The sequence below is a fragment of the Henckelia pumila genome, chromosome 2, assembly GCF_033568475.1.
Source record: "Henckelia pumila isolate YLH828 chromosome 2, ASM3356847v2, whole genome shotgun sequence".
NCBI lineage: Eukaryota > Viridiplantae > Streptophyta > Magnoliopsida > Lamiales > Gesneriaceae > Henckelia > Henckelia pumila.
In genome coordinates, this window is record NC_133121.1 from 80,743,010 (window position 1) to 80,769,352 (window position 26,343).

The window sequence follows — 26,343 nt, forward strand, 5'->3', positions numbered from 1 at the left end:
TGAGGGTGACCTTGGTTCCCATAGCCTCTTGGAAGCTTTTCCAAAAACGGGAAACAAATCTCGGGTCTCTGTCTGATAAGATACTTACTGGAACCCCATGAAGTCTGACTATATTGTCCATGTATAGCATAGCTAAGTTATCCAAGTTGAAATTCATACGGACTGGTAGGAAGTGAGCAGACTTTGTGAGTCTATCAACAATGACCCAAATACCGTCATGGCTTTGCCTTGATTTTGGCAGCCCTACTACAAAGTCCATGGAAATGTGCTCCCATTTCCATTCGGGAATTTTCAGGGGTTGAAGTAATCCTCCAGTTCTTTGGTGTTCTGCTTTGACCTTTTGGCATACTTGACATTTAGAGACGAATTCGGCCACATCTCTTTTCATTCCGTTCCACCAGAAGTGCTTCTTCAAATCTCTATACATCTTTGTACTACCAGGGTGGATCGAAAATTTTTATTTATGTGCTTCAAACATCACTTCTTGACAAATATTATCAATATCTAGTACACACAATCATCCTTTCATCCATGAGACTCATTTCTCATCTGACTGAAGATCATTCGACTTCTCTTCCTTGACTTGTTCTTTGAGTTTTGTCAAGAAGAGATCTCGATCTTCGTTTAATTTGACTGTCTCTCTAAGACATGGTTGGATCGAGACCGAAGCCAATATCATTTTACTCATATCCTTTCGACTTAAAGCATCAGCCACTTTATTTGCCTTACCCGGATGGTAGCTAATGGTCAAGTTGTAATCCTTCAACAGTTCTATCCATCTCCTCTTCCTCATGTTTAAATCTTTCTGAGTGAACAAATACTTGAGGCTTTGATGGTCAGTGAAAATCTCGCACTTGGAACCGTAGAGGTAGTGTCTCCAAATTTTTAGTGCGAACACTACGGCAGCCAATTCGAGGTCATGAGTTGGGTAGTTCTGCTCATATGGTTTTAACTGCCTTGAAGCATAAGCAATTACTCTTCCATCTTGCATGAGCACACACCCCAAACCTCCTTTAGATGCGTCACTATAAATGGCGAAGTCTTTGCCTTCTTTCGGTAGTATCAACACTGGGGTAGACGCAAGTCTCTTTTTCAGAGTCTCGAATCTTTTCTCACAATCATCATTCCAGTTAAACTTAGAATTCTTTTGTGTGAGTTTGGTGAGAGGTATAGCTATAGAGGAGAATCCCTCAACAAATTTTCGGTAATAACCTGCTAAACCCAAAAAGCTCCGAATCTCGGTCACTATCTTTGGTCTGGGCCAGTGAGAGATTGCTTCCACTTTCTTGGGATCCACAGACACGCCGGTCTCAGATGATATGGCCCAAGAACGTGACACTTTTGAGCCAGAATTCACATTTTTTGAATTTTGCGTACAACTCTCTTTCTCTAAGTGTCTGCAGGGTAAGACGGATATGTTCCTTGTGGTCTTCCTCACTTAGTGAATACACAAGGATGTCATCGATAAACACCACCACAAATTTATCGAGAAAGGTTTTGAACACTCTATTCATGAGGTCCATAATTGCCGCTGGAGAATTTGTCAATCCAAAGGGCATTACTGTGAACTCATAGTGTCCATACCTTGTTCTGAACACTGTCTTTGAGACGTCTTCAGCTTTGACCTTCAGCTGGTGGTACCCTGATCGAAGGTCAAGCTTGGAGAAACTGTGTCTCCTTTGAGCTGATCGAAAAGATCATCGATTCTTGGAATGGGGTATTTGTTCTTGATTGTAATCTTGTTCAATTCTCTGTAGTCAATACACAATCTCATACTCCCGTTTTCTTCTTTACAAATAAGACAGGAGCTCCCCACGGAGAAGCACTTGGTCTGATTTGTTTTTTATCCAACAACTCTTGGAGTTGATCCTTTAACTCCTTAAGTTCAGCTGGTGCCATTCGATATGGCGCTTTAGAGATTGGTACAGCATCTGGTACCAAATTAATTTCGAATTCTACTTCCCTATCTGGAACAGTTCCAGGTAATTCCTCGGGAAAGACGTCTGGGAATTCTTGCACTACCGAAATATCTTCCAGTTTAAGTTCGGCTATTTCTTTTACTTCGCTAATCATAGCTAGGTAAATTTTCTCACCGTTCTTCATTGAATTCCATGCTTGGGAAGCAGATAAGAGGGATTTGTGTCCCTTGTCTTTGCCTTGAAAGACGAATTTCTTTTTGTTCGGCACCCAAAGTTTCACGTTCTTCTCTCTACAATCGACCAATGCATGGTTCTTGGCTAACCAATCCATACCCAAAATTGCATCGAATTCAACCATATTGAGTTGAATCAAGCTGGCTTCGAAAGCATGCTTATTGATACATATATTGCAGTTTCGGTGAACCTTATGAGTCTCAATAGTTTTTCTAGTAGGAGTTGTTACTCTATAAGGTTTGACAAGCATTTCAGGTTCAAGCCTTAACTTCTTAGAGAATCTCTTGGATATAAAAGAATGCGTGGCACCGCAATCAAACAATACATAAGCAGAAAATTGATTGATCAGAATGGTACCTGCCATGACATCGTTTGTGTCATCATCTTCCTCTTGAGTGATGGCAAACCCCAAGCATTGGGTTTGTTCTCTTTCGGCTTGCCTGGGGTGGCGCCAACGTTTGATCTCATTCCCACCTTCTTAGGCTCGGGGCAATCGGCAATGCGATGTCCCATCTTTCCATAGTTAAAGCAGGCACCGGAGGTTCTACGACATTCACCGGGGTGGCGAAAGTTGCATATGGGGCATAGCTTAATTGCTGCATCAGTTGGAATTGAACTCTTGGATGGGCCACTAGATTGGTTTGGCTTCTTGAATTTCTGTCCACTTTGGTTGGTTGAGACCGAGAAGGGTCTCTTATTTTTGTGCTCGTCCTCACGTCGTTGGATATCAGTCTCGGCTCTAATGGCTGCTCCCATTAGATCAACAAAAGTCGTGGCTTGATAAACTGCCAAGGCTGACTGGATCCGACTGTTAAGTCCCTTCTTGTAACGGTGCATTTTCTGAGTGTCATCAGCCATGGTGGTCGGTACGTAGGTTCCAAGGGAGTTGAACTTAGATGTGTACTCCATCACCGACATCTCCGGGGTTTGGACAAAGTTCTCAAACTCGTTCAACTTTTGCAATTTGATTTTTGCGAGGAAATACTATTTCAGAAAAGTATCCCGAAATTGTTGCCACATAATCGGCCCTACTGCCATCATTGCTGGTGAAATAGCCTCCCACCACTTTCTAGCTTTGTCCTCCAAGAATGGTGTCACTACATCGACCTTAACTCCTTCCGAAATTTCAAGCAACCAAAGCTGAGTTTCCATGTTTTTGAGCCAGTTCCGACCTACTTCCGGATCAGAACTCCCATCGAAGGTTGGTGCATTGTTTTTCCTAAGGGACTCATAGTGATACTTAGTCCCATGTTGAGCAGGAGGTGGCGGCGGTGGCGGATGAGTCCCGCCCAAACCTTGGAGGGTGGTAGCCACTATCGTAGTTATCGCCATCATATCTGCTTGGATGAGATTGACTCTCGGTGGCGGAGGTGGAGGTGGAGGTGGATTTCCATTGTTATTGTTGTTGTTATCTTCACGGTTGCGATTGTAACGGGGGTTGCGACCTCGTCTCGCTCATCTTTTCATTTCCTACAAACGCACGAGAGTTTTCTAAGAACAGATTGATAGCACGAGAGTTTCCAACAAGACAATATAAATGTAAATAGCAGAATGGAAAAGAATGATGTCTCAAAACTCTAGACTAATCTAGCCTAGTTTACGACTTCTCCTAATCCTTGCCCTTCATTAATTTCTATTCCAACAGGGTCTTCTTCTTCAGGTTCTTCTTCTTGCTGCGACTCCTGAATCTCTTGAAGTAAGGAAACATTCTGCTCGTACAGCGCACTATTGTTTTCTTCTAGTTGTTGTATGCGAGCATTAGCTTGTTGGCAGTATTGTGCAAATTCATTCACAACTTGCTGTTTTTGCTCCTCCAACTTTTCAGCCCGCTTTGTGAGGTTGAAGTTGACCTCAGAAAGTTGTGAGATGGTAAGTTGAGCAGCTCTAACCTTCTCCTTATTCTCCTCATCTTGCAAGTCTACCCGAGTGAGATAAGAAACATAGCGCTTGATATCTTCACGTAAATCCAGCTCCTTGATTCGGCTGGTGCTGATATCTTCGAGTAGCTCTGAATAGCGCTCCTCCAGTTTCTCCTTCTCTTGAGCTTGTAGTTTCATTTTGTTCTCCAGATACTCCCTTCCTTTTTGCGTCGCGAGTTTCATCAGCTTCTCTTCTTCAAGTTTCATCCTAAGGTTTCGTCTCACCGCTTTCTGGCGTTCCGAAGCTAGTCGCAACATGCGGAGAGGAATATCAGCTCGAGATCGGGGAGTCATTTCCTAGAACCAATCGAAGAGAAATTTTTCAAAAAATAAAGAACAACTGCAACTTAGATCAATATAACAATTATATTATCAATTCAGTGTAGTAATACGTCGAACGACATTTTGGAGAAAATTTTTCCAAAAATGGAAATTTTCGAGATTTCTATATGGGAAGAAAGTACAAGTCGAGGGTGTCCAGGATTCGCGAAATCAAATTTTGTATTTTCTAAGCAAAGTTATAAGCGTCCGAAAACTTTCCTAAAACGGCAAAAACGCGATTTCGGAGGCCTAAAGAGATTGTTAACCGAACTTTGAAAATCAACCATTATCGCATGGTGGTACACTATCAAAGTGGCAATAATCATGCAAGGAAATTCACTGGGATTTCTTGTCACACCCCGTGTCCGAGACGTGTCACTGGCGTTGTTTCGAATTTATAAAAATTATAAAACAACAAGCCTCTGTAGCACAGTCTAATACCAACAAGTCTTTTATTCATAATTAAGCCGAAAATAACTTGTCTTACATTCCAACAAAAATAGACAACACTTGATATCAAAAGTACTAACGAAACTTGCGGAAGCGCTCAACACATTAAAATAAAATCAGAAAACTAAAACGAGAAATTCCAGAATAACCACGAACTAAACACGGCCTTCTCTTTACCAACCCCAAAACATATCCTGCTCCTTGTCGTCTAAGTCTTCTTCAACATCTGGGAGGAAGAAGTAAGGGGGATGAGTGTTTTGGAAAACACTCAGCAAGTGGGGGCCGATCGATCATGTACATATATATTCATAAAATGATTTAAACAGATTCAGATCATTTCATAGCATAGCATGTAATCGTTCATAACATAATTATAATTTAATAACACTGCAAATCTTCTCATTACTTGAGGCTAACTGATCAGTCCCCTATATGTAATCCCTCTGAGGGGTGAGGTCATAGAATGGTTATTGTTACCCACCGCATGAGGGCCATAACATACATTGTTCGAAAATTCCCTTTCCACTCATAATGTGAATCTTAGCAGTGTCTCAAATAGTTTTAGGTTCATACATGTAAATCAGAATTCATAACAAGGGTTTAAACATATTATGACGATCGAAACTTTAAAGCATACGTAATAGTTTTAAAACAAGCCCACTTACTGAGTTGTTCCTTCTAGGATAGATTCCTTAAGCGTTTTACTCCTCAAATCCTTGACCCTATCCTTTGAATTAAGGGAGAAACAATGGCAGAATTAATAACCTATATGATAACTAAATTCTCAAGGAATTAGGCAGGGAAAGTAGATAACTTACTGACTCCAAGTGGCTCAACCGAGTAACAACTTTAGCAGAGAAACGCCTAGAACACTTCAAAAATCAGCAGCTATGATTCGAATTTTCAGCAGCCTTGAGGGAGGATTTTTTATGTGATTTCTGAGTATTCTGAGTGAGTAGATGCAGAATGTGATTAAGAGGGTGAAGAGTCTGATTCTTGCACTTAATAAGAGGCTAAACTTCAGCCTTGATTTATTTGTTGCCAAAGTTTTGTTCTGAATTCCATGTATCAGCCATTATCTTGGTATTGTAAGATTGCAGCTTCCAAGTAGGGGAATATTTCCATATTGGTGTAGGCTTGGAAGCCAAGTTTTGGTTTTTACATTTCTTGTGTTCTCACGGAAACGTCGTCGTTAATCAGCTCATACCATGATGCAGTATGTAAGCAGGTAGTTTGGTTTTAACTCTGGAGTAAAGATATGAAAATGCATGAAGATGGTATTAACATTGTCAAGTTTCTTCAAGGGAAGGCCTTTCTTAACACTGCTGCTACTGGTTGTTTGGGGAAAAGGAATGCCACTTTCTTACTGAATAATTCATTTTCCTTCATTAACATTACGACGACTAAAGGTAGGAGAAATCTCATTATCTGTGCATTATTGATTATGCCATGCAACTTCCTTGATAGCTAATAGATCTATTTTACAAAAAATAGTTAGGACAACACCAGATGTCTATAATATATTTGTCTTAATCAAGGCTAAGAATAAAAAAAATGTTGTCTCCAGACTAAAAAATGAAGTACGAAAGTTCTTCAACACCAATTTCTTTCTGCATATATTTCCTAACGATTAGATTTATAAAAAAATTATTTGTGCTTTGCATTCGCAGATGATGAATATAGAGCTTTTCAAGCGTCTAAAACATACTCTAATGGAAAATTATACCAAGTTTTCATGTTGACCATCGTGGTTCCTGCGGTTGCAAATGTTTGTGATTCCGATGAATACTTGGTAAAATTATTACACACGAACAGATTGCACCTAGCTCAAAAAAAGCTTTGCGTTGTCTTGCATTATTTTTTTGTTACATATTCTTGCATAGATAAATGCAACAATGGAGGCTTTGTGTTTTTGTTTTCATTATTTTCCTTACCATAATTGTGAATTTTTAAGAACTCAATTGTAGGGATTCTCTTCTAATTGGCTGAGCTGCAACGATTTTGTGATGAGATTAATTCATTTTGGAAACTAGAATTCGAGATATTGCTTTATACAAAAAATAATTTTGTTCATCATATAGAAGATTATAATTAAATATATGAAGAGAACTCCTGGTAATCTCATTAATATTATCTGTTCCTTTTTACCTATGCGTAAGCGTTCAATACTAAACTGCAATCTCAACTCACCACATATTAGCATTTACCTTTCAAAAACAATATGCTTTACAGTACATCAAAGTTGATGCAGTTCATGACCAAACATAAAGGATTCTTTATATTGTTTTATTTTCGATTTTAAATCTCGCATACTTCATGTTTTTGCCAATCTACCATGCTCTCTTTTGCACGTCGTGACATTACCGCAAACTTTGATGATAAATTCTCTTTAACATACTATTTTATCAGGGGTTTGTACAACTCGTAGTGTCGTCATAAAATGTGAAGTAGTTTCTTCCTCTTTTTTCATGTGTTCCAATCAGTCGTTCTTGATTTTTTTTCTTTTTTTTTTTTTTTCAGAACTTAGTGGTTATATGTTTTCTTTAATTGAAGGTACAATTTAGTTTTATTCATACCCTGCTTATGGTTGAGTACTAGTATTACCACTCCAATTGTTACACTTTTGGTTACAATGTGTTCCATTTCTTCTTCTTGTTCTTGGTTTTTGGGTCTTCGAGGGTCATTTAATGTCGTCACTGTTAACTTGGAATTGGTCAACTATCATGTAGAATTAAATAATGAAAAACACATGATTGGAGTTACATACTTACATCCTAAGGAGAAACAGCTAAGTGCAACAAAGTTGTATGCAATCCTTCCTATCTTCCTAATAAGATAATCTTTTTCATAAACTCAACTTGCCATGTACCTTTGCATATAACTTATACATCACATCCTTTTGAAGTGATCTGTGTTACATCTCGTTCCTTTCAAGTGCTCCGTCCCCTCAATGCGATTATGATATCCAAAAATAGTTATCATTTTGGGAATCTTAAATGCAATCATTTTATATTCTCCACTTCTGTGCAAATGATAAATAGGTATTAGAAGGTTTATTCTTCTAAATGAACAATAGACATGTGACTGTTTATGATTGTCTTCATTTTTTCCTTAACCAAAATTTCGCCCCTTCTGCCTTTATTTTTATTTAAAGGGCAAGAGATTAGTCATTAAGGCAGCCACTAAGAGAAAATGAGAGTAATCCAAATGCTATTTATTTTGAGATTATGTCTTACGAAAGAAACAAATTTTGCATTACTTGAGCAACTAAAACCCTCTATGTTAACTCCAACCTTGAAATATATTTGATCCAACTTCCAACAAATCTGTTGTTCTGTTGTCAAATTAACATATGAGGCTTACAAAGCTTTCATCCAAACCTAATCAATTATGAAGAAATGAGGACAATATAAAGTCAGTTAAATTTCTTCAAACCTTAGTGTTACCGTTAAAAAAAATATATGTTCACTAGGTATGTTATTTAATTTTCGAAATAGTCAATATATTATCAACTACAAATAATTATGTTTGGCTATTTTGTTTTATTCAAGATATTTTTACGATGTGCAAATACAAACAATGTGATAAACACAATTTCTATTTTAAAAATATTAAATTAAATAACAAACTAACACCTGACATATTGATGATGACTAATCATTGAAACAGACAAAATCAAACAAACACTTGTAACAAACTCTCAATGACTCGGCTCATCTTCAATAATATATAAGCACGCATATGCCAGATACAATTTCAATTTAGACAAAATTTAGCTTACAAAGCAAATCAAATGGAAAACAATTCTTACTGAATTTGTATCAATTGTGGACAATGTTATTACAATTATCTATTTCAAAAAGAAATCGACAAAATGTTTAAATGATTTCATTCCAATCCAATGTGGACCGTTATCTTCCGAAGAGTATTGCAGATAAAACCAAAGCTTTTGCTCCTGTCAGAATATGTTGGTATTCAAACAGAGCCAGAAGATATATGTGAGAACAATATGTATAATAAATGATTAATAAAATAATTATCTTGTAATATAAGAAATACTATGTTGTATAATATATATATATGTATGTATATGTCTGCTCATCTTACATGTGATGTACGAATTTTTTGAGTTCTATTGTTGTTTTTCCATATCAATAAATCTTAATGTTTTTTTTTTACTCCTTTCAAGTTTATCATTCTTACAATCATTTTTAACTATCTCTATTAGAAACCTGAATGAACACCTCAAGTATTGAAGTGTCCTTACCTAGTAATATACAAAGTATCTTAACATATAAGATAAAATTAAGATTCCTGTGTTATTATATATTTTTTTATTTTTTAATATATCCTTTGGTGATTAACAACTTGATTTTATAGTATAAAGATATGATTTGAATTTTATTTACCTTATGTAAATATATACTAAATATTAATCTATGTTTATGTTTATTTTTTATTTTGTACAATTTTAAATACAAAATTATATTAACTGACTATGACGGAAGATATTATGCTTAATTAAAATTTTAATTCTTAAGATATAATAAAAAAATTACAAAGATATGTAATAAAAATTAAAAAATAAAAACGGAACATCATTTGATACGAAAATTTGATAAAAAGAATATATAATTTAGCACAAAAATAAAAATAACAATTAGTTTTAAAATTTTTTATATTTATTTTTGCGTTTAATGATTAAAAAATTTAACCATAAGTTTTTGAGTAATTAAAACTAGCGCTTTGCAAACGTAATGCGTCTGTTGATCAAATTATCATATTAAAAAAATAATTTATGATAAAATTTGTATTTTTTTTAAAAAATAAAAATCAATTATGTCATGTAGGTAATATATGTGAGAGTTAGTTTTTGAATTTTGAAATTAAAATATGCCACACATGAAATATGAAATGGTGGAAAAATTGTATGAAAATAAATTAAAATTGTTAAATAGTATATTTATGTATCGAATAGGATTATTTTTTGAAATTCACTTGAAAATACCAAAAGTTAGTTAATAGTAATAAATATTTTAGGAATTTCTCATTGAAATCATTAATGAATTTACTAAAAATAAAACCAATCATTTAGAGGATGTCATGATTGTCAGTTTTTGTAAAAATATTAAAAATGAAGTGAAATTAACAAAAGATGGAGTTTAAATAATATATATATATATATATATATATATATATATATATAATCACATATGCATGCATGAAATCAATTAGTGATTTCACGCATGAATATGTGACTTTGAAACTTGAGAGAGAAGAATTTTAAATATTTTTGAACATAAAAGGTTATTATGTTAGGTAATGAAATAAAAATATTTGGGATCAATAAAAATTAAATTAATAGGATGATTACGGTTGGAGGTATAATTAGGGAGATATAATTGAAAATTGAAAGAATAAAATTTTACAATATTTGGTTCATTTTACAACAATAACTTATAAATTAATTTACTATAACACCAATAGCTCGTCGTTTCATCAAAAACTATTGTTGGTCTCAATACATGATACACAACAACTCAAATGTCATATATCAATCGTTCTTCAAACGTCATATTTCAATCGTTCTTTTGACTAATAAAAGAAATTTTACACCCAACAATCATTTTCTCAATAACTATAGTTTTCAATTCATGTCATGAGAATCCAAGAGCCCAACTTCAATCAGTCTCGTAATGGTCGCAAATTACAACAACTCAAATGGGTTCATTTTTGCCACCTGTACTGCCACCTCAAAAGTTTAAAAATCATTACTTTTTAAACCTTTCATCCACAATCATAAACCCAAAAAAACACAACTATTGGGGGTCCCGCTATCAAATCACACATTAATTCTTTCATTTAATTTACTATTTTTATTTATATATTGTGCACATACATATTTAACTAAATATATATTTAGGTAATAATTTTTATTTACGTAATTAGTTAATTAATCATATATTTTTTAAATAATTTATTAAAATTTTAAAAATTATAAAAAAAATATTAAAACGAAGAGATTATTGAATTTTTATTTATAGCTTTCATAAAAAAAAGTAGACTAAAAATAAAAATACAAACAACTCATAAAATAAAATATAAAGATAATTAATTATCGAATTTTTATTTATAGTTGAAATATATAGATTTTTAAAAAATAAAATATTAACAAAATTCACATTTACATTTGTCAATTTATTTTATTTTATTTTTTAAAAAAATGATTATATTATATAATGAAACCCACTACCAACTTCAAATTTAAAGTTTAAAAAATCATAATTTTTATAATAAAAAATAATATTTAGTTATGTTAATTAAAATATTTTATATTTGATATAGAGTATTATGTTATATTTGTTAAAAAAATTACTTAAATGAAAAAGGCATTCTACTAAGTGTAGTAGCATGCACATATAACAAAATACACTACAAAATTCAAATTACAAGTTTAATAAAATCATAATTTTTATAATAAAAATAATATTTCAACTAAATATTAATTAAAATATTTTAAATTTGATATAGAGTTTTATGTTATATTTTAAAGATTTAAAATTTTTGTTAAAAACTACTTAAATGAAAAAGCATGCTACTACATACTACAAGTTTTAATTTCAACTTAAAAAAATGACATTGAATTGTTTATAGTAATAATTTTAAATTATGTAACTAAATTAATGTTTATGATAATAATGTTAATTTATTTAATTTAATTAATCATATATCAATTTTTAATTATTTAGTAAATTTTATTATCAAAAAATAATTTTAATAAATTGTTAAAAAATTTATAACAATAAATATGAAGATAACGTAATTGTGAACAAAATTTCAAAAAAAAAAAATGTTTTAAAAAACAAATTATTAAAAAAAGAAAAGAATAGGAAAGGATAGCATTTTGGTGCACACTTTCCCAAAACTTTTCAGAAAAAGTAAAATTGAACATGGTTCATACAATTAAACATGTTTTTATTTTAAACCATGAACCCACTTAAAAGGGTTGATTTCGAAGGGGACCCCATCCCACATGAGTTAGAGGCCCATTGGCTCATGCGGGGTTAAATCGAGGGATGTGCACAAGTAGGCAGGGACTTGAGGGAGGGAACAACATGGTCCAACCCCCAGAGCATACCCCCAAATATTTCAATGAGGAATATGCTCCACACGAGGATTGAACCCGCAACGCTGGAGAATTTCTTCCCACGTCATCTCAGACCTTACCAACTCGCCTATGCTACTACCATGAACCCACTACCCACAATGATAGTGGGTTCATTTTTTTGGTTCAAAATCTGAACCTCAAATTTAAACCTCTATTGGAGATGCTCTTAGACAAGTCTGCAAACGAAATATCAATTTACGGCACATAAACCTAATGATACCGTCTTAAATTCAGTTTAAAATTGTTCACACAAAATCATCAAAAAAAGAAAAAATAATCATGCAAATTAAATTACTCCAGTCAAATATAAATCAATATATAAAATAGTAATGATAATGATATATAGTAATTGACTGTAATTAGGAATGGATGAGTAATAGGTGGATTCAATTTGTCTGGTTCGAAAAAATAGATATTTTTTTTAAAAAATAATAATAATAAAAAATGATATTATAAGTCGAAAAATTGAGCGATATAATTTGTCCATCACGTAAGAGCCTAAGGCTCCGCTTGGTACATGTGATGAAATTATTAATGTAAAGATAAGTTATCGGATATGTATATTTTAGTAATAATATTTGAAATAATAAAAAATATACATCAATTTGTTTGGTTGGTTTTTTATGCGAAGGATTAAGAGTTGGATAAGAAAATTGTACCCAAATTGCCCTTGGTCATCGTCCGATCACACTCTCACTTCAGAGAAAACATAATCACAAATCTCTTCACACTACTCCTCCTCTTTCGACACCCACAAACACACAGTTGCATCATCGGGTAATTTGAAATTGAATGAATACATTATATCATAGTTTTGTCCGACTGAAATCTCCTTCGTCGTCCCATCTCAATTATTAAACAAATCTTCGGTTGAACACCACAAAATTAAAACAAAAATCAATCTAAATAATAGTTTCAGAAAACTAGCTGCCTAAAGTTAACAAAAAGAATGAAACACCACCCGATTCAAAAAAATTAAGATGCTCAAGTGGATAAATCACCGTTTCAAAAAATCTATCCGGGAGGTGTGTTTTTTGGGAAGGTGACGCCTTTTATTTAGAACCAAAAAAAAAGTGGACAAAGATTTACACTTTACCTTCAAGAAATCGCTCCAGATCTGTTGAAAGAGCTAGAAGAAGATTTCGGTAAAAAGCTTGAAAGTGAGGTGGGTTGGCATAGTAGGGCACAAAAAAGGGATAAATTGGTAATTGAGCATTATTCTCCCGAGTACTGTACAAATGAGGACTCATAATACTTGCTCTCACGTGGGTTTCATATTCCATCTTTTTCAAGCCCATACAGTGAATTGTGCCGGGCCCATGGTTATCCAAAAATGTGCTAAAATCAATTCAAACGTTAGACTACTTGCTAATCATTTAGTTATCAACCTTACCAAACGCCGCCTAAAATCATATCAATCACTTGATATGAAAATAGACCAACGTAGGAAAATTTATTTTCTAAAACTATATATCAATGATCAAAGATTCTGTTAGCTCGATTTAAAGAACAGTAGATATTTTAGAAAAAAATCATTTATTTTTTTAAAAAAGTGTTTTTTGAAAAAAAGTTATTTGTTTGGTTACAATAGACGTTTTTAACAAAGCACTTATTTAAGCTCAAATAAATGCTTTTTTAAAAGTCAGAAATTTTGGTTTTTTGGCTTCTGCTTATATTTTAATTTTAAAAAACATTTTTTTAACATTTATCCAAACACTAAAACTACTTTTGCTTCTTTTTTTTTTTTTTTTAATAAAATCACTTTAAAAGGTTAACGTATTTAAGTGCTTTTTTAAGCCAATAACTTTTGTTTTCAAACGAGGTCTTAATCCAAATACACTTTTATAATGAAAAAAAAAATCAAAATCAAATTTCTAATTCAATAGCTCCGATGGATAAATATGGTTATGCCAAAGTTTTTCATACCATTGAATATAACATTCATATTTAATCGGAATTGAGTATATTAAGGACATGATTGAAGCCTAACCAAGATTAAGGACATGAATTAAGATTGTCGCCTTGATTATTACGAACACGTAAGTACATATGGTAGTGATTAATTAGATAATAAACAGAAACTGAAATTTGTAACCAATTACATTAATAAGAGTGAATACTTTATGTGAGAACGGGTAGACTGGATACATACAAAAAATGAAAAATAATATTTTTTTATGAGTTAAATAAGAAATTTTTCATAAAATCCATAAATCACCTATGATATAAATCACATACTATCATAGGAGTTTGTATCTATTAACTACTACTACGTAAAATCACAACTTAAAACAAAAAAGTCCCTATCTCAATTACTCTAACGGAAAGTCGAGAAAATATCAAATTCGTCATATTCCCCAAGCGCGTTTGTTTGTTGTGGTCACTAAAGAATCACGGGTATGCTGCTAAAGTATCAAACAAGAGTATGTGTTCCACATTGGTTTGCGTACTTTTAATTTGCAATTTTCTTGGTATTTTTGCACACTTATCTCTCCCACTAGATTTTATTTTAGGATGTGATATTATAATTTTTGGAACCGCTTGAGTACTTGATATTGTTCACTGCAACACCCTCATGTACTCATTCCATTTTCGAGGCATGCATATTAATTTTTTGTATATATTATTAGTCGATGATATATAGTTCTTCGATCCATTGTTTGTTTGTTTGTTTTTTCTCGATTAATTGACTAACTGATGATTCACTATGAACATGAGTAGAGCCCTAATTAGGTAGGAGCTACTGAGGTAGAGTAATTCAAATTTAGAGTGTGTTTGGGAGAGATTAAAAGCTTTTCGGATTTGTTTCGTAATTTTTTTTAAAAAAAGCTTATGAGCTATCAAAATAAGCTGTTTGACAGCTTATAAGTTGTTTTTAAAAAAGTAAGGGGAAGATACTTTTTTCAAAAAGATCTTATTTTAACATTATATCTCTCTAAAATATCCTTAAATATTTTAATAAATCTCAATCATATCCTCCATCCATTAAATATTAAATATTATTTTTTTAAAAAAATTCCAAATCACATAAATTTTTCTAAAATAAAATATTATAACAATTTTATTTTTTAATATATGTTTATTCTAAAACTATTTTCATATATGTATAACTGAAAACATTATTTTCATATAATTATACCCTTTTTGGTAATTTCGACGATAAAAAGATCTTATAATACCAAACACATCAACATCTTTAAGTTATTTAAAATAAGTTTATCCAAACACTTTAAGAGCTTATTTTTAAAATAAGTTCTAACAGCTTATAAGCTCGTAAAACAGCTTTTAAGCTCTTTTTAATAAGTTTAGCCAAACACTCTCTTAGTTATCTAAAAGATAATAGGATCTTTATAATTTCTGTAAATATAAACATCATAATCTTTCACATGTTAAGCATCATATTTATTGTCTTATTGCTCTTCACCTCATTATAATGTTTGAAGGTCTTTATTATGTACATACTCTACTCAGATTAGTTCACAGTCGAGTTGGGTCAAATCGATCTTTCGCTCTAAAAGCTCACCAACATTTTTTATTCTCTCCAATCAACGTTCCCAAAAACATGAGATTTATTAATAGAAAAACATGCATGTTGATCTATACCACTCAAACAAACACATTTAAGCAATGTATTATATAGTATGCCAAAAAGACAAACACATTTAAGCAATGTATTATATAGTATGCCAAAAAGATCCAACTTTTATTAGGAATTCCGAACTACGACGTATATGCAAGAGTCATGAACCATGTACCACCCGCTAAGCTTGATGTACACAGTACAATACCAAATTTTTTACATATAAATGTAAGTAAAACCCGCCATTAGTATTGCCATATTTGCATCAACCTCCCAATGAATCGAATCCAAAATGACAATGCATGTATTTCAATTTTCAAGAACTCGCCCCCACAGTGGAGTGGCTGGACAGTATTCTCTTGTCTTTATGCATCACAAATCTGGAATTTCCCAAATCATTGCCGGTTTGAACACGTTTCATCTCACTCACCCACTCACTGAAAATCTGCAAAGAAACATTAGATTTTTCCGTGAATCTTTTATTCTCCACCATTCTAAAAGTTTCCCACTTGGGTATAACCCTTGATAAATTTGCCGTAACTCTTGCAGGATATAGGGAGGGAAAGTTTCTGTTCTTTACCTGAAGAAACTCTGTCTCTTCGGAATCAAGAAAATGAGGACGATTTTCTTGAATTTCCTGACGCTTTCCACTGTTTTTCTGCTCACCCATCAGCAGCAGCAGCAGCAGCCCATCAAAACTGTGGTGGTGTTGGTGATGGAGAACAGATCATTTGACCATTTGCTTGGGTGGATGAAGAAATCTGTGAACCCTTTAATCAATGGCGTCACAGGGGAAGAATGCAATTCATTTTCAACAGAGGCAGGTGGTAATGAAACTATTTGTTTTTCCGATGATGCTAAGTATGTGGATCCGGACCCAGGTCACTCCTTCGAAGATGTGGCGAAACAGGTATTCGGGTCGGGCTTAATACCTTCAATGTCTGGTTTTGTGGAGCAAGCTTCGAGCATGTCACAGAATCTATCAGAAACTGTGATGAAAGGGTTTAGACCCGAAAATGTGCCTATTTATACTTCTTTGGTTCGAGAATTCGCAGTTTTCGATAGATGGTTTTCTTCGATTCCTGGTCCTACACAGCCCAATAGGCTGTTTGTGTACTCTGCTACTTCTCATGGATCCACAAGCCATGTGATTAAACAGTTGGCTTTAGGGTACCCACAGAACACAATATTTGATTCGCTTGATGAAAATGGTTTGGATTTTGGTGTTTATTTCAAGAACTTTCCCACAGCATTGTTCTTTAGGAATTTGAGGAGATTGAAGTATGCATTTAAGTTCCATCAGTATGATTTGAAGTTCAAGAAAGATGCTAGGGATGGAAAGTTGCCTAGTTTAACTGTGATTGAGCCTAGCTACTTTGATTTGATTGGATTTCCCGCAAACGACGATCATCCGTCTCATGATGTTGCTAATGGCCAGAAGTTAGTAAAGGAGGTGTATGAGACATTGAGGGCGAGTCCTCAATGGAATGAGACCCTTTTCATAATTACCTATGATGAACATGGCGGATTCTATGATCATGTCCAAACCCCTTTTGTAAATGTTCCGAATCCGGATGGAAATATCGGCCCTTCGCCTTATTTCTTTAAGTTTGACAGGCTCGGCGTTCGTGTCCCGACTATCATGGTCTCTCCTTGGATCAAGAAAGGAACTGGTGAGTTCGATTTAGTTTCCTTGTTTTTCGGTTGCTAGTTGATGTTTTCCTTTGGTAGTAGATGCAGATGCAAAGGCGGATCATGGAAATGGGGGCTAGGGGGTGGGTGCACTGACTACTAGTTTAGAGGACAAAGCATTCATTTTTCAAATGTTTACTTGTGAAATGTTGAAATTTTCATTTAGTGTTATCTGAAACTGATGACTTTGTGCTTATAATGAATGGAGGATTGCAACATATGGTAGCACATTTGCGGATAATAAGATGGTTTTGTTTAGTGATGGTTTCTTTCATTTGGATAAAAGTTGCCTTAATAAGACATATGCTTCATATAACATGGAAATAGTATATAATTAGTGCTTAAGCAACTGAAAATGATAGCTTTTTGGCAGATTTAGCTTCACTTAAATATCTGCATTAAGTAGCTTGATCTTGATTTATTTATCTCATTATTTTTTAATGTAGTCATAAGTAAACCGAACGGGCCGGAAGCAGACTCAGAGTTTGAACACTCCTCTGTTCCGGCAACGATAAAGAAGTTGTTGAATCTCTCTTCCAGTTTTTTGACTCGTAGAGATGCTTGGGCTGGCACTTTTGATCACATCGTCACCGAACTAACCTCTCCAAGAACCGATTGCCCAGGTAATCCATCTGCATGACTTGTTCCAGCCAAAAGCTTAAAATATTAGCTCTCTACAATATCTTAGTCAAGATGATTAGTTTATACATTTCCAAAAGCTAATTTTGCTTATACTTTGTTACAAAAAGGAACTATAGATGTCTCATTTTATTTATTGAAATACTCAATTCTGTCTGGGAAATAGACTTAGCTAGGGAGGTGATATATGAATTTTTTTGCAGAGGTTTTGCCTGATGTAGTTCCTTTAAGGAGGACTGAAACCAATGAACATAGAGGGTTATCCGAGTTTCAGAGCGAGTTGGTACAGTTGGCTGCTGTTCTCAATGGCGACCATTTCTTGAGCAGTATTCATGGTGAGACAGTGAAGAAAATGACCGTAAAAGAAGCGCATGGATACGTGAAAGGTGCCGTATCAAGGTTCCTAGGTGCGAGTAGAGAAGCTTTCATGTTAGGAGCTGACAAATCCACCATTGTGAACATGAGATCTTCTCTAACTACCCGATCCTCGATCCACGACTAAGCCGATCGATTCCATAGATGATTGTCTATTTTTGTTTCTTTCTTGTTCATATCGTGATTCATTGGATTCCAGCTTCTGCAAGAAAGTATAGATACGCAGAGGTACTGGAAACTTAAAAGAAATGGGGTGTGAGTAAAAATGCTTGCAATGCCAGATTTGTCTACAACTAGTATTTCACTCGTCCCATGCACGAATTATATTGTATATACAACGATTAAAAAATAGAAAGTATGAGAATTTGGATTTGTAATTAAAAATTAAATACAAAATCTAAACTAACACCGACTAAAATAAAAATAAAAAAATGAAAAATATTATTACAAATTTTGAAAAACTCCTTTAAATACAATATTCGTCGTTGAGTTTCTTTTATTGTTGTCATCATCATATATTAAAATTCTTAGACCCTTGGGATTTGTAACTATAGTGATTCATCCTCGATCACCTATTAATCAGAAAGTTAGACATGCAATTTACTTAAACAGATTAAAAAAATCAAAGCAAACTGTGGAACTTAAAATAAATACTAATCAAACAGTATACAATCGGAAACAAAGCAAGGACATAAGCTCTAACGCCCAATACATAAATATGAGTATATATGTAGTAATTGGCACCCTATTTTACAAGATTAAATAATAAAACATGATTAAGTGATCACTATTCTAATTAACTAGGTGTTTAACTGGATCAGAAATATGAAATAAGACTTTGGAACCCCCGAAGAGTTCAGAAGGTCCGAACTCCAATTTGGAAGCACCGAAGTGCTTTATGTTGAGTTCGGAAGTTGAGGGATGTTAGAAAAGTCCGAACCCAAGATCGGAAGGTTCGATCTGAGTTAGGTCATGTAGTATGTGAAGTGTCAATCATACACGGACACGTGGAAGGTCCGAAATCAGGCTTCTACGTAGTGTCAAGATGCACAAGGCACGTCGTTGCATGCATGAGATCGGAGCGTCCGAAGAGTAGTTCGAAGATTTGGATCAGAGCAGTTAGGACTGTGGCATGCATGCGCAGTTCGAAAGGTCCGAACTTCGCCTATAAATAGGTCATCCGAGATTCAGTTTTTGCTAATTCACACACTTTTCCTCTCAAATCTTGTTGTTATTAGGGCGTTTCCAGTCATATAATTTAGGGCCGGGCAGCAGCGAGATGCTTCCGGGATAGCAGCGGAGCCATACCCAAGAGTTAGGGCATTCGACAGCAAAAGTCTGACGACGGACACAAGTATAGTCTGAGATCCCTATTAGAATTTGAGATTATCTATTAGCATAGTGACCGGCTAAATCGGTGTGATATAAATCTACTGGCAAGCGTACCAGGTCAAGTAATAGTAAAGTGGACAGAGAGTTCAAGTATCGATCCCACAGGGACTGCAGTCAATTCTCAAGAATTAATTATTTTACTTAATCTAGACAAAATAATAGAAGGATTTTAAATTAAATAAAATAAGAATATAAAATAAAAACTGATTAAGAAATAAGAATAAAAATAACTGAAGATAAAAATAATTAAGACAAAGACAACCAAGACACACGTAGGTACCGAACAAATTTTGTAACATGTAGTCGATTCAGGACTCAGATTTAATCTTAATTCACGGGAATTCTCCTAATTTGTTCAAAGGTCTATTTCTAGAACAATCAAACCTATTCAAATATTGATGAACTAATCTTTCGTAATTCTAATCAAATTTGAATGCATTAAATATTTGTGAAAATTCAGTTTACACCTAAACCGCACACTGAAACCGAATTCTATTTCTAGTCGGTTTTAAAATATGTTAATTATCAGAGTGATCAAAATCAAAACCTCCTCTGTCGATTTGGAATTGATTAACATGCAAGCAAACAGTTGATCAGACTATTCACAAGACAACTATAAATCTGACAATCAATAAAATAAAATCAACTCTAAAAAATCCCAAACAAACATCCAAGTTTTCTACATAAATTTGTTCGGCCCAATCACGCCGTCTTGGTTGAAAATAAACTACTCAATAATTAAAAACAATAATTCAAAAATAAAAATAAAAAGAAGAAAAGAAAGAAGAAATCTTCTCTCCCAAGCCTTGTAGCCGCCTCCTCTTGTGTTGTCTGCGCTCTGGAGCTTCCGAAACCCTCAAAAATATGTTATATCCTCTATATATATGGTCCGGGACGCCTACCAGTTAATTTCCTCTCAAAATAAGGATTTTTCGGAACACATATGACCCCCGAACACGCGCGCGCGCACGGCATAGGCCTCGCGCGCGCGCAGCACATAAAAACAGAGCCCTGTACGTCGGACTCGCGCGCGCGCGAGCTTGATTCTCGCGCGCGCGCAGTACAAGTTTTCTGCACCGAGCGACGATTTTCAAAAATTCATATCTCAAGATCTAGCCGTCGGATTGAGCTGAAATTTGGACAGCAGCTTCAAAACATCGTGAAATTTAATCTGACCGGTGGAGATCGGATTTGGAGCTCTCTAAAATTAAATGTGATTTTTTGAACAAAGCTGGTCCGCAATTCACTCTTCAACAATATATTTTCCTACAAAATTAACCCAAGGAGTGAAATACACACACATGCACTAAAACACATAAAAACACATAAAAATAATATGAATGCACACAAAATAGACATAAAAATAACATGAAATAATGCATACAAAATGCACTTATCACATAGTTAATGCTTTTAGACCAGTTTTAGTTAGGGGTATTCATTTAATCGGAACCGAACCGAACCGAACCGAACCGAACCGAACTGAAATTCACTTGAAATCCGAAAATCAAACCAAATTTAACGGTTCGGTTCGGTGAAACGGTTTCGTTCTCGGTTTTAACTGAAATTCAATTTTTTATTATTTTTATTATTTATTTATTTTTATTATTATTTATTTTATTAATAAAAAATAAAAAATGATTTAAAAATGCAAAAATAATTTAAAAAATTTTTTAAAAAAAGTTTTTCGGTTCGGTTAACCATGAGAAAAAACCAAATTGAACCGAACCGAAAAACCAAAAAACCAAAAATTCGAAAAACCAAAAACCGAATTTTTGGTTTCGTTTCGGTTCGGGCGGTTAACCGATCCGTGAACACCCCTAGTTTTAGTGATATGATAATTATTAGTTTGTGGGCTAGACTTGTATTGCTAGGAATGCCTTAGAAAGGTACGTAGGTACTGACTGAGATTTCCAGCGACTATACTTGATTATATGTTATTTTTTACGTGTCATGATCCATGTTTTACTGCTTTTGTTACATGTGCATATTCATGTTGAGTTGCATCTCCTTCGAGATAGTCATTCGAGTGGGTCGTTTAGCCCTACACCCTTGTTATATTGTCGAACACCGCGAGCCGTCGTGATGACGGGGACTGACGCTACGATGATCTTTGATGAGTGTGGGGAGTTATCCAGCGGAGTTGACCCCAGATACTACTACACACTCATTGGTACCTAGACTGAGCAAGACTTGTTAGTTGACCAGTACCCAGTCATTTGCATGCATCATATCGATTTGTATACTCATACTTTACGTTCTGAGCATTAGTCGCTCACGTCCTTGTTGCTATTTTCTTGGACACCCTATTCGACGCGGCAGGTCTCAGGTTGGACGAGGTCGAAGGATCGAGACAGGGTTGAGAGAAAAATCGGTGTTGCAGTGAGTTGTTTTTCTGGTTTCAAGGTTTTGATACAGTTTTATTCGATTGGGTTGTATAACATTTATCACTTTGGGTTTTAGTTCCGGTTGTATTCTGCCGGTTTGTTTTGGTTAACTAACGTTTAGTTTATGTTGTTTATTATTTGCTTAAGTTTTAATTAATTGCATGCTTAAGTGGTTACCTAGTAGGTGATCCGGATCGGGTCACTACAATACAAGTTTATGAAATGCATGAAACATGAGCATGAATGATCTGGTGAACATGGATCAAACTCTTGAATATCATGCCCCGAACGTAGGCGCCACCAGTATGCGCACGCTAACCCCGAAGGATCCAGCTGATGTCAACACATGCTGACTCTGATCTTGGACTACCACCATCTTGGGTGACCGCACATGCTAACTCGTCGATCCAGTGGGTGTCACACGGTACCCATCGTACAATGAAAGACTAGGGCTGAGCATAGGGGTGTTCATCGGTCGGTTTGGTTTTCCGGCTTTCGGTTTATGAAAAATATAATCCAAAGTCAAACCATTTTACTTCGGTTCGGTTTGGTTTTTGTACTATAACGGACCGGTTTATACGGTTCGGTTTGATCAGTTTTATCATTAATAATACATAACACAATAAAAGAAACATAAATTTCATCCAACATGTAATTTAAATACCCCAACACACAACTTAAAGTTATAGTCATATAGTGAAAAAATAAAAAATAACAAACAATACAAGGACAAATATCCAACCACAGTCTTATAATATTTTCAAAAAACCAAAAGAAATTTTGATACAGTTATTCTAATTTTGACACAATTATTAAAATTAATAATATAAATATGCTATAAAATATAATATGTTTTTTTAAATGATTTCTTAGTAAAAAATTTAAAAATAAATTTTAATTGAATTATATAAACAATAATCAACTAAAAATTACATAAACAATAACAACGAATTAAATAAACAACAATCAACTAAAAATTATTCAAAATGAATATTCATTCACTAAATATCATCTCATAGCATATATAATATAAATAAAAAATATAAATAAAATTATTAATTTAATTCAATTTCGATTTTTTCGGTCGGTTCGGTTTTGAAATATATAATCCAAAATCGAACCAAATAAACTTCGATTTTAATATTTATATTCGAATTACAAAATACGGTTTTCGGTTCGGTTCGATCTTTGATTTTTTCGGTTTGGATTTCCTGTTTTTTTGGTTTTATCCAAAATATGAACACCCCTAGCTGAGCAACCCTAGACACAACAAACTATCTCGAAAGGATAACATGTTCAACGTGGTATACAACTGACGCATATATGAATAGTATAATCATGCATCACTTGACAGGTAATAATGAAACATATAATAATGCAGCACATAAATATACATACTCAGTTTGTTATATCAGTCTATACTTACGTACCTTAACTCACTGGTGTAGCAGTACAAGCCTACAAGTCAATGAATATCATATCACTATAACTTATCTAAAATTCATAACTAGACTAATAATTACTCCCAATAACTGCTAGGTATCCAAGTTTATACCTTAGTCTGTCGTCAACCCTTTGATATCGAGAGCCTACAACAACTTAAGCACAGCTCCACTACAAGTCCAATAGCCTCATGCTAGTGCCCGACCCTCAAGGTTATGGCTAGAAACACTCAAAGTAGACTAATATTTCGAAATCCTCTGAATTTTGCATCTAAAATTGATTTTTGGACATCTATTTATAAGCCAAAGATCGGAAGATCTAATCCGGGTTCAGAAGCTCTGATCTGAGCATGAATTCCACGTGTAAACAACATTTTGACACCTCAGGGTACAACCGAGTTCTGAATGTCTGATTTGTCACTTGTCCAACCTAACATGACACCTCTTGCTTGCTGAGTTTGGAAGATCTGAACTGCTTATGCTGCTTCCGAACTAGTTAGGACCCCCGAGACATCTCTACTATTTTTGGATGTTTTAGAGCTGATTTTTCACTTATTTTTCTCAAATAATGACCCATTAATCATGTTTTTTTTATCTTTTAAAATTTAGAGTCATTTTAAACATGTAAAACAGAACTCGGGTCACTATTGTAGTGACCCGTCCCATATCACATACTAATCAGAGACTTAAGAATGCAATTAAACTTAAGCAAAAAATACAATCAGAGTTATTGTGGAAACTAAAACCATCTAACAACTTGTAACGCCCCAAAATTATCTTAATGGACCTTATTTGAGATAATCAGAGATTTTAGAAGTCGAGGGCCGATTCGATTTTGATCAGGGACTAGAATGCAATTTTTGAAATTTTCAGGGACTAAAACGCAAAAATGGGATTTGTTATATTGATTGGTCTTGGAATTTGTTTGACTTAGTCTCATTTGTTCCCTCTTCATCCCCTTCATAGGTTCCTCTCCATTGAAGGCGAGAGAAAAGCTTCCAAGCTTTTGTGATTTCCATTTTAGCTCAATCTGTCCGTTGGAATTTGATCTGAAGTTGATATCTGCGATCGCAGCGACGAGTGCTCCGTTTGGAAGTAAGTTTATCTTATTTCTGAGAGTTTTGAATTTTTGGATGTCTTTAGAATTGATTTATATTCGGAGAGGATGATTTTGAGATAGCTGTGATAGTATATCTAAGACGGTTCGAAGAAATAACGACGATTGGATTTGATATGAATTATCTTATGAATTTCGAAATTTGGGGATTTTGAGATGTGTTGGGATTGATTGGGAATGAATGTTTGTTGATTGGAATGAGTTTATTTGATTGATATTATGCTGTCTGTGTTTCCGGTTTGTCAGAATATAGCCGTTATGCCGTCAGTTTGAGTTTTGGATATCGTTGCGATGTTTTGATCGTATCGAGTTTGATTGAGCTTTTGATGTCGATATTGATCCTTATGACTTCTTCTGTTAGATTGAAGTGAAGTCAACAGAGTTGTGAGATAGCAGCTTTGGTCAGTTTGGAAGATTGAAGTCGGTACAGTATCGATTTTCTTATTTATCAATCGAAGAAGTTTGATTGTGTTTTGAATGAATTTGATTGGATATTGATTATTATCCTTATTATTGATTTTCAGATTGAAGTACCTTCGAAGAGAATAAGGTAAAAGATGAATTAGACTTAAATGAAATGATTAACTCGAATCCGAATTTATTCGAGTGTTCCGAAGAAATTCACATACTTGCATGATTAAATGCTTATTTGACATCATGATTGAATGCTTATTTTAAATCATGATTGAATGTTTATTTGAATTGATGATTGAAAATGATATTTGAATGCATGAGATGACATATGCATTCATATTGAGCCGATTGATTATTCATTTTGAATTAGACATTCTGGTGATTATAGTTGAGTGGCCTTGTAGGCAAATTACTACATGTGTGGAAATAACTCTCTATAATGCTCCGAAGTCTAGAGGATTAAAATATGCCTCGTCCATCTCGAGAGGGTAGTCGGTGTGATTGTTGGATATTTTAACCTCGGGATCCCAAACCGAAGAAAGAAAGAAAGAAGAATTCCATTTGATTATCTGAGTCTGATAATCCAGAAGTTTTAAAGACATGAATATCATTTTAATTCAGTACTTGAATGAATTACTTGAATTATATCTGAAGTTGATATACGAGGTGAATTGATGCATATCATGTTTGATATGTTTATTTGATATAGCATGTTGTCTCTTTTACTGGAAATTGTATTATCACCGGATTATCCGACTGTTGTCTTGTTTTTGTATGTGTGCATGGCAACAGGTGGGGCAGGACCGAGTCAAAGACGACAAGGATAGATTGAGATCGAAGATAGAAGTGGGACTTCGAGTTAGAATTGGAAATGCATGCCAATCTAGTTTATGTTTTGAAAGCATGTTTAGAACTCGAGCGTTGTTAAATATTAGAATTGATTATGAATGATGAATATTGAAGTTTTTATGTTGAATACATGTTGTTGGATTCGGAATTGAGCATGTTAGATTGATATTAGATTGAGTTGAATTGTTGATTTGAGATTTGAAGCATGTTCAGTTTTCTGGAAAAATTCTGATCCCAGGGTGCGCTCGATCCTACGATTGTCTGAGATCGAGCGCGGCCCCTTTTTATTTGAGGCAGAGACTTGCACAAAATGGTGTGCTTGATCCTGGATTTTTTCCGGATCGAGCGTGACACTTATTTTTTTTCTCGGCAGAGATTTCAGGAATATGGTGCGCTCGATCCTGGATTTTTATAGGATCGAGCGCAGTACTGTTCACAAGAAAAA

General features: G+C 34.1%; 2 protein-coding genes across 2 annotated transcripts; one reads left to right on the forward strand and one right to left on the reverse strand.

Annotated features, from left to right (window-relative positions):
* Positions 1-1,770: 1,770 nt before the first annotated feature.
* Positions 1,771-3,485, reverse strand: LOC140877790 (uncharacterized). The gene is made up of 3 exons (XM_073281368.1): positions 3,186-3,485; positions 2,511-3,137; positions 1,771-2,436 (listed from the first exon to the last, which is right to left on the reverse strand). The coding sequence occupies exons 1-3, from the start codon at positions 3,483-3,485 to the stop codon at positions 1,771-1,773; spliced, it is 1,593 nt and encodes a 530-aa protein (XP_073137469.1).
* Positions 3,486-15,888: 12,403 nt separating this feature from the next.
* LOC140883069 (non-specific phospholipase C6-like) lies at positions 15,889-18,570 on the forward strand. Its single transcript, XM_073289378.1, has 4 exons — positions 15,889-15,995; positions 16,141-17,264; positions 17,730-17,906; positions 18,126-18,570. The coding sequence occupies exons 2-4, from the start codon at positions 16,205-16,207 to the stop codon at positions 18,422-18,424; spliced, it is 1,536 nt and encodes a 511-aa protein (XP_073145479.1). The 5' UTR covers positions 15,889-15,995; positions 16,141-16,204; the 3' UTR covers positions 18,425-18,570.
* The last annotated feature ends 7,773 nt before the right edge of the window (positions 18,571-26,343 follow it).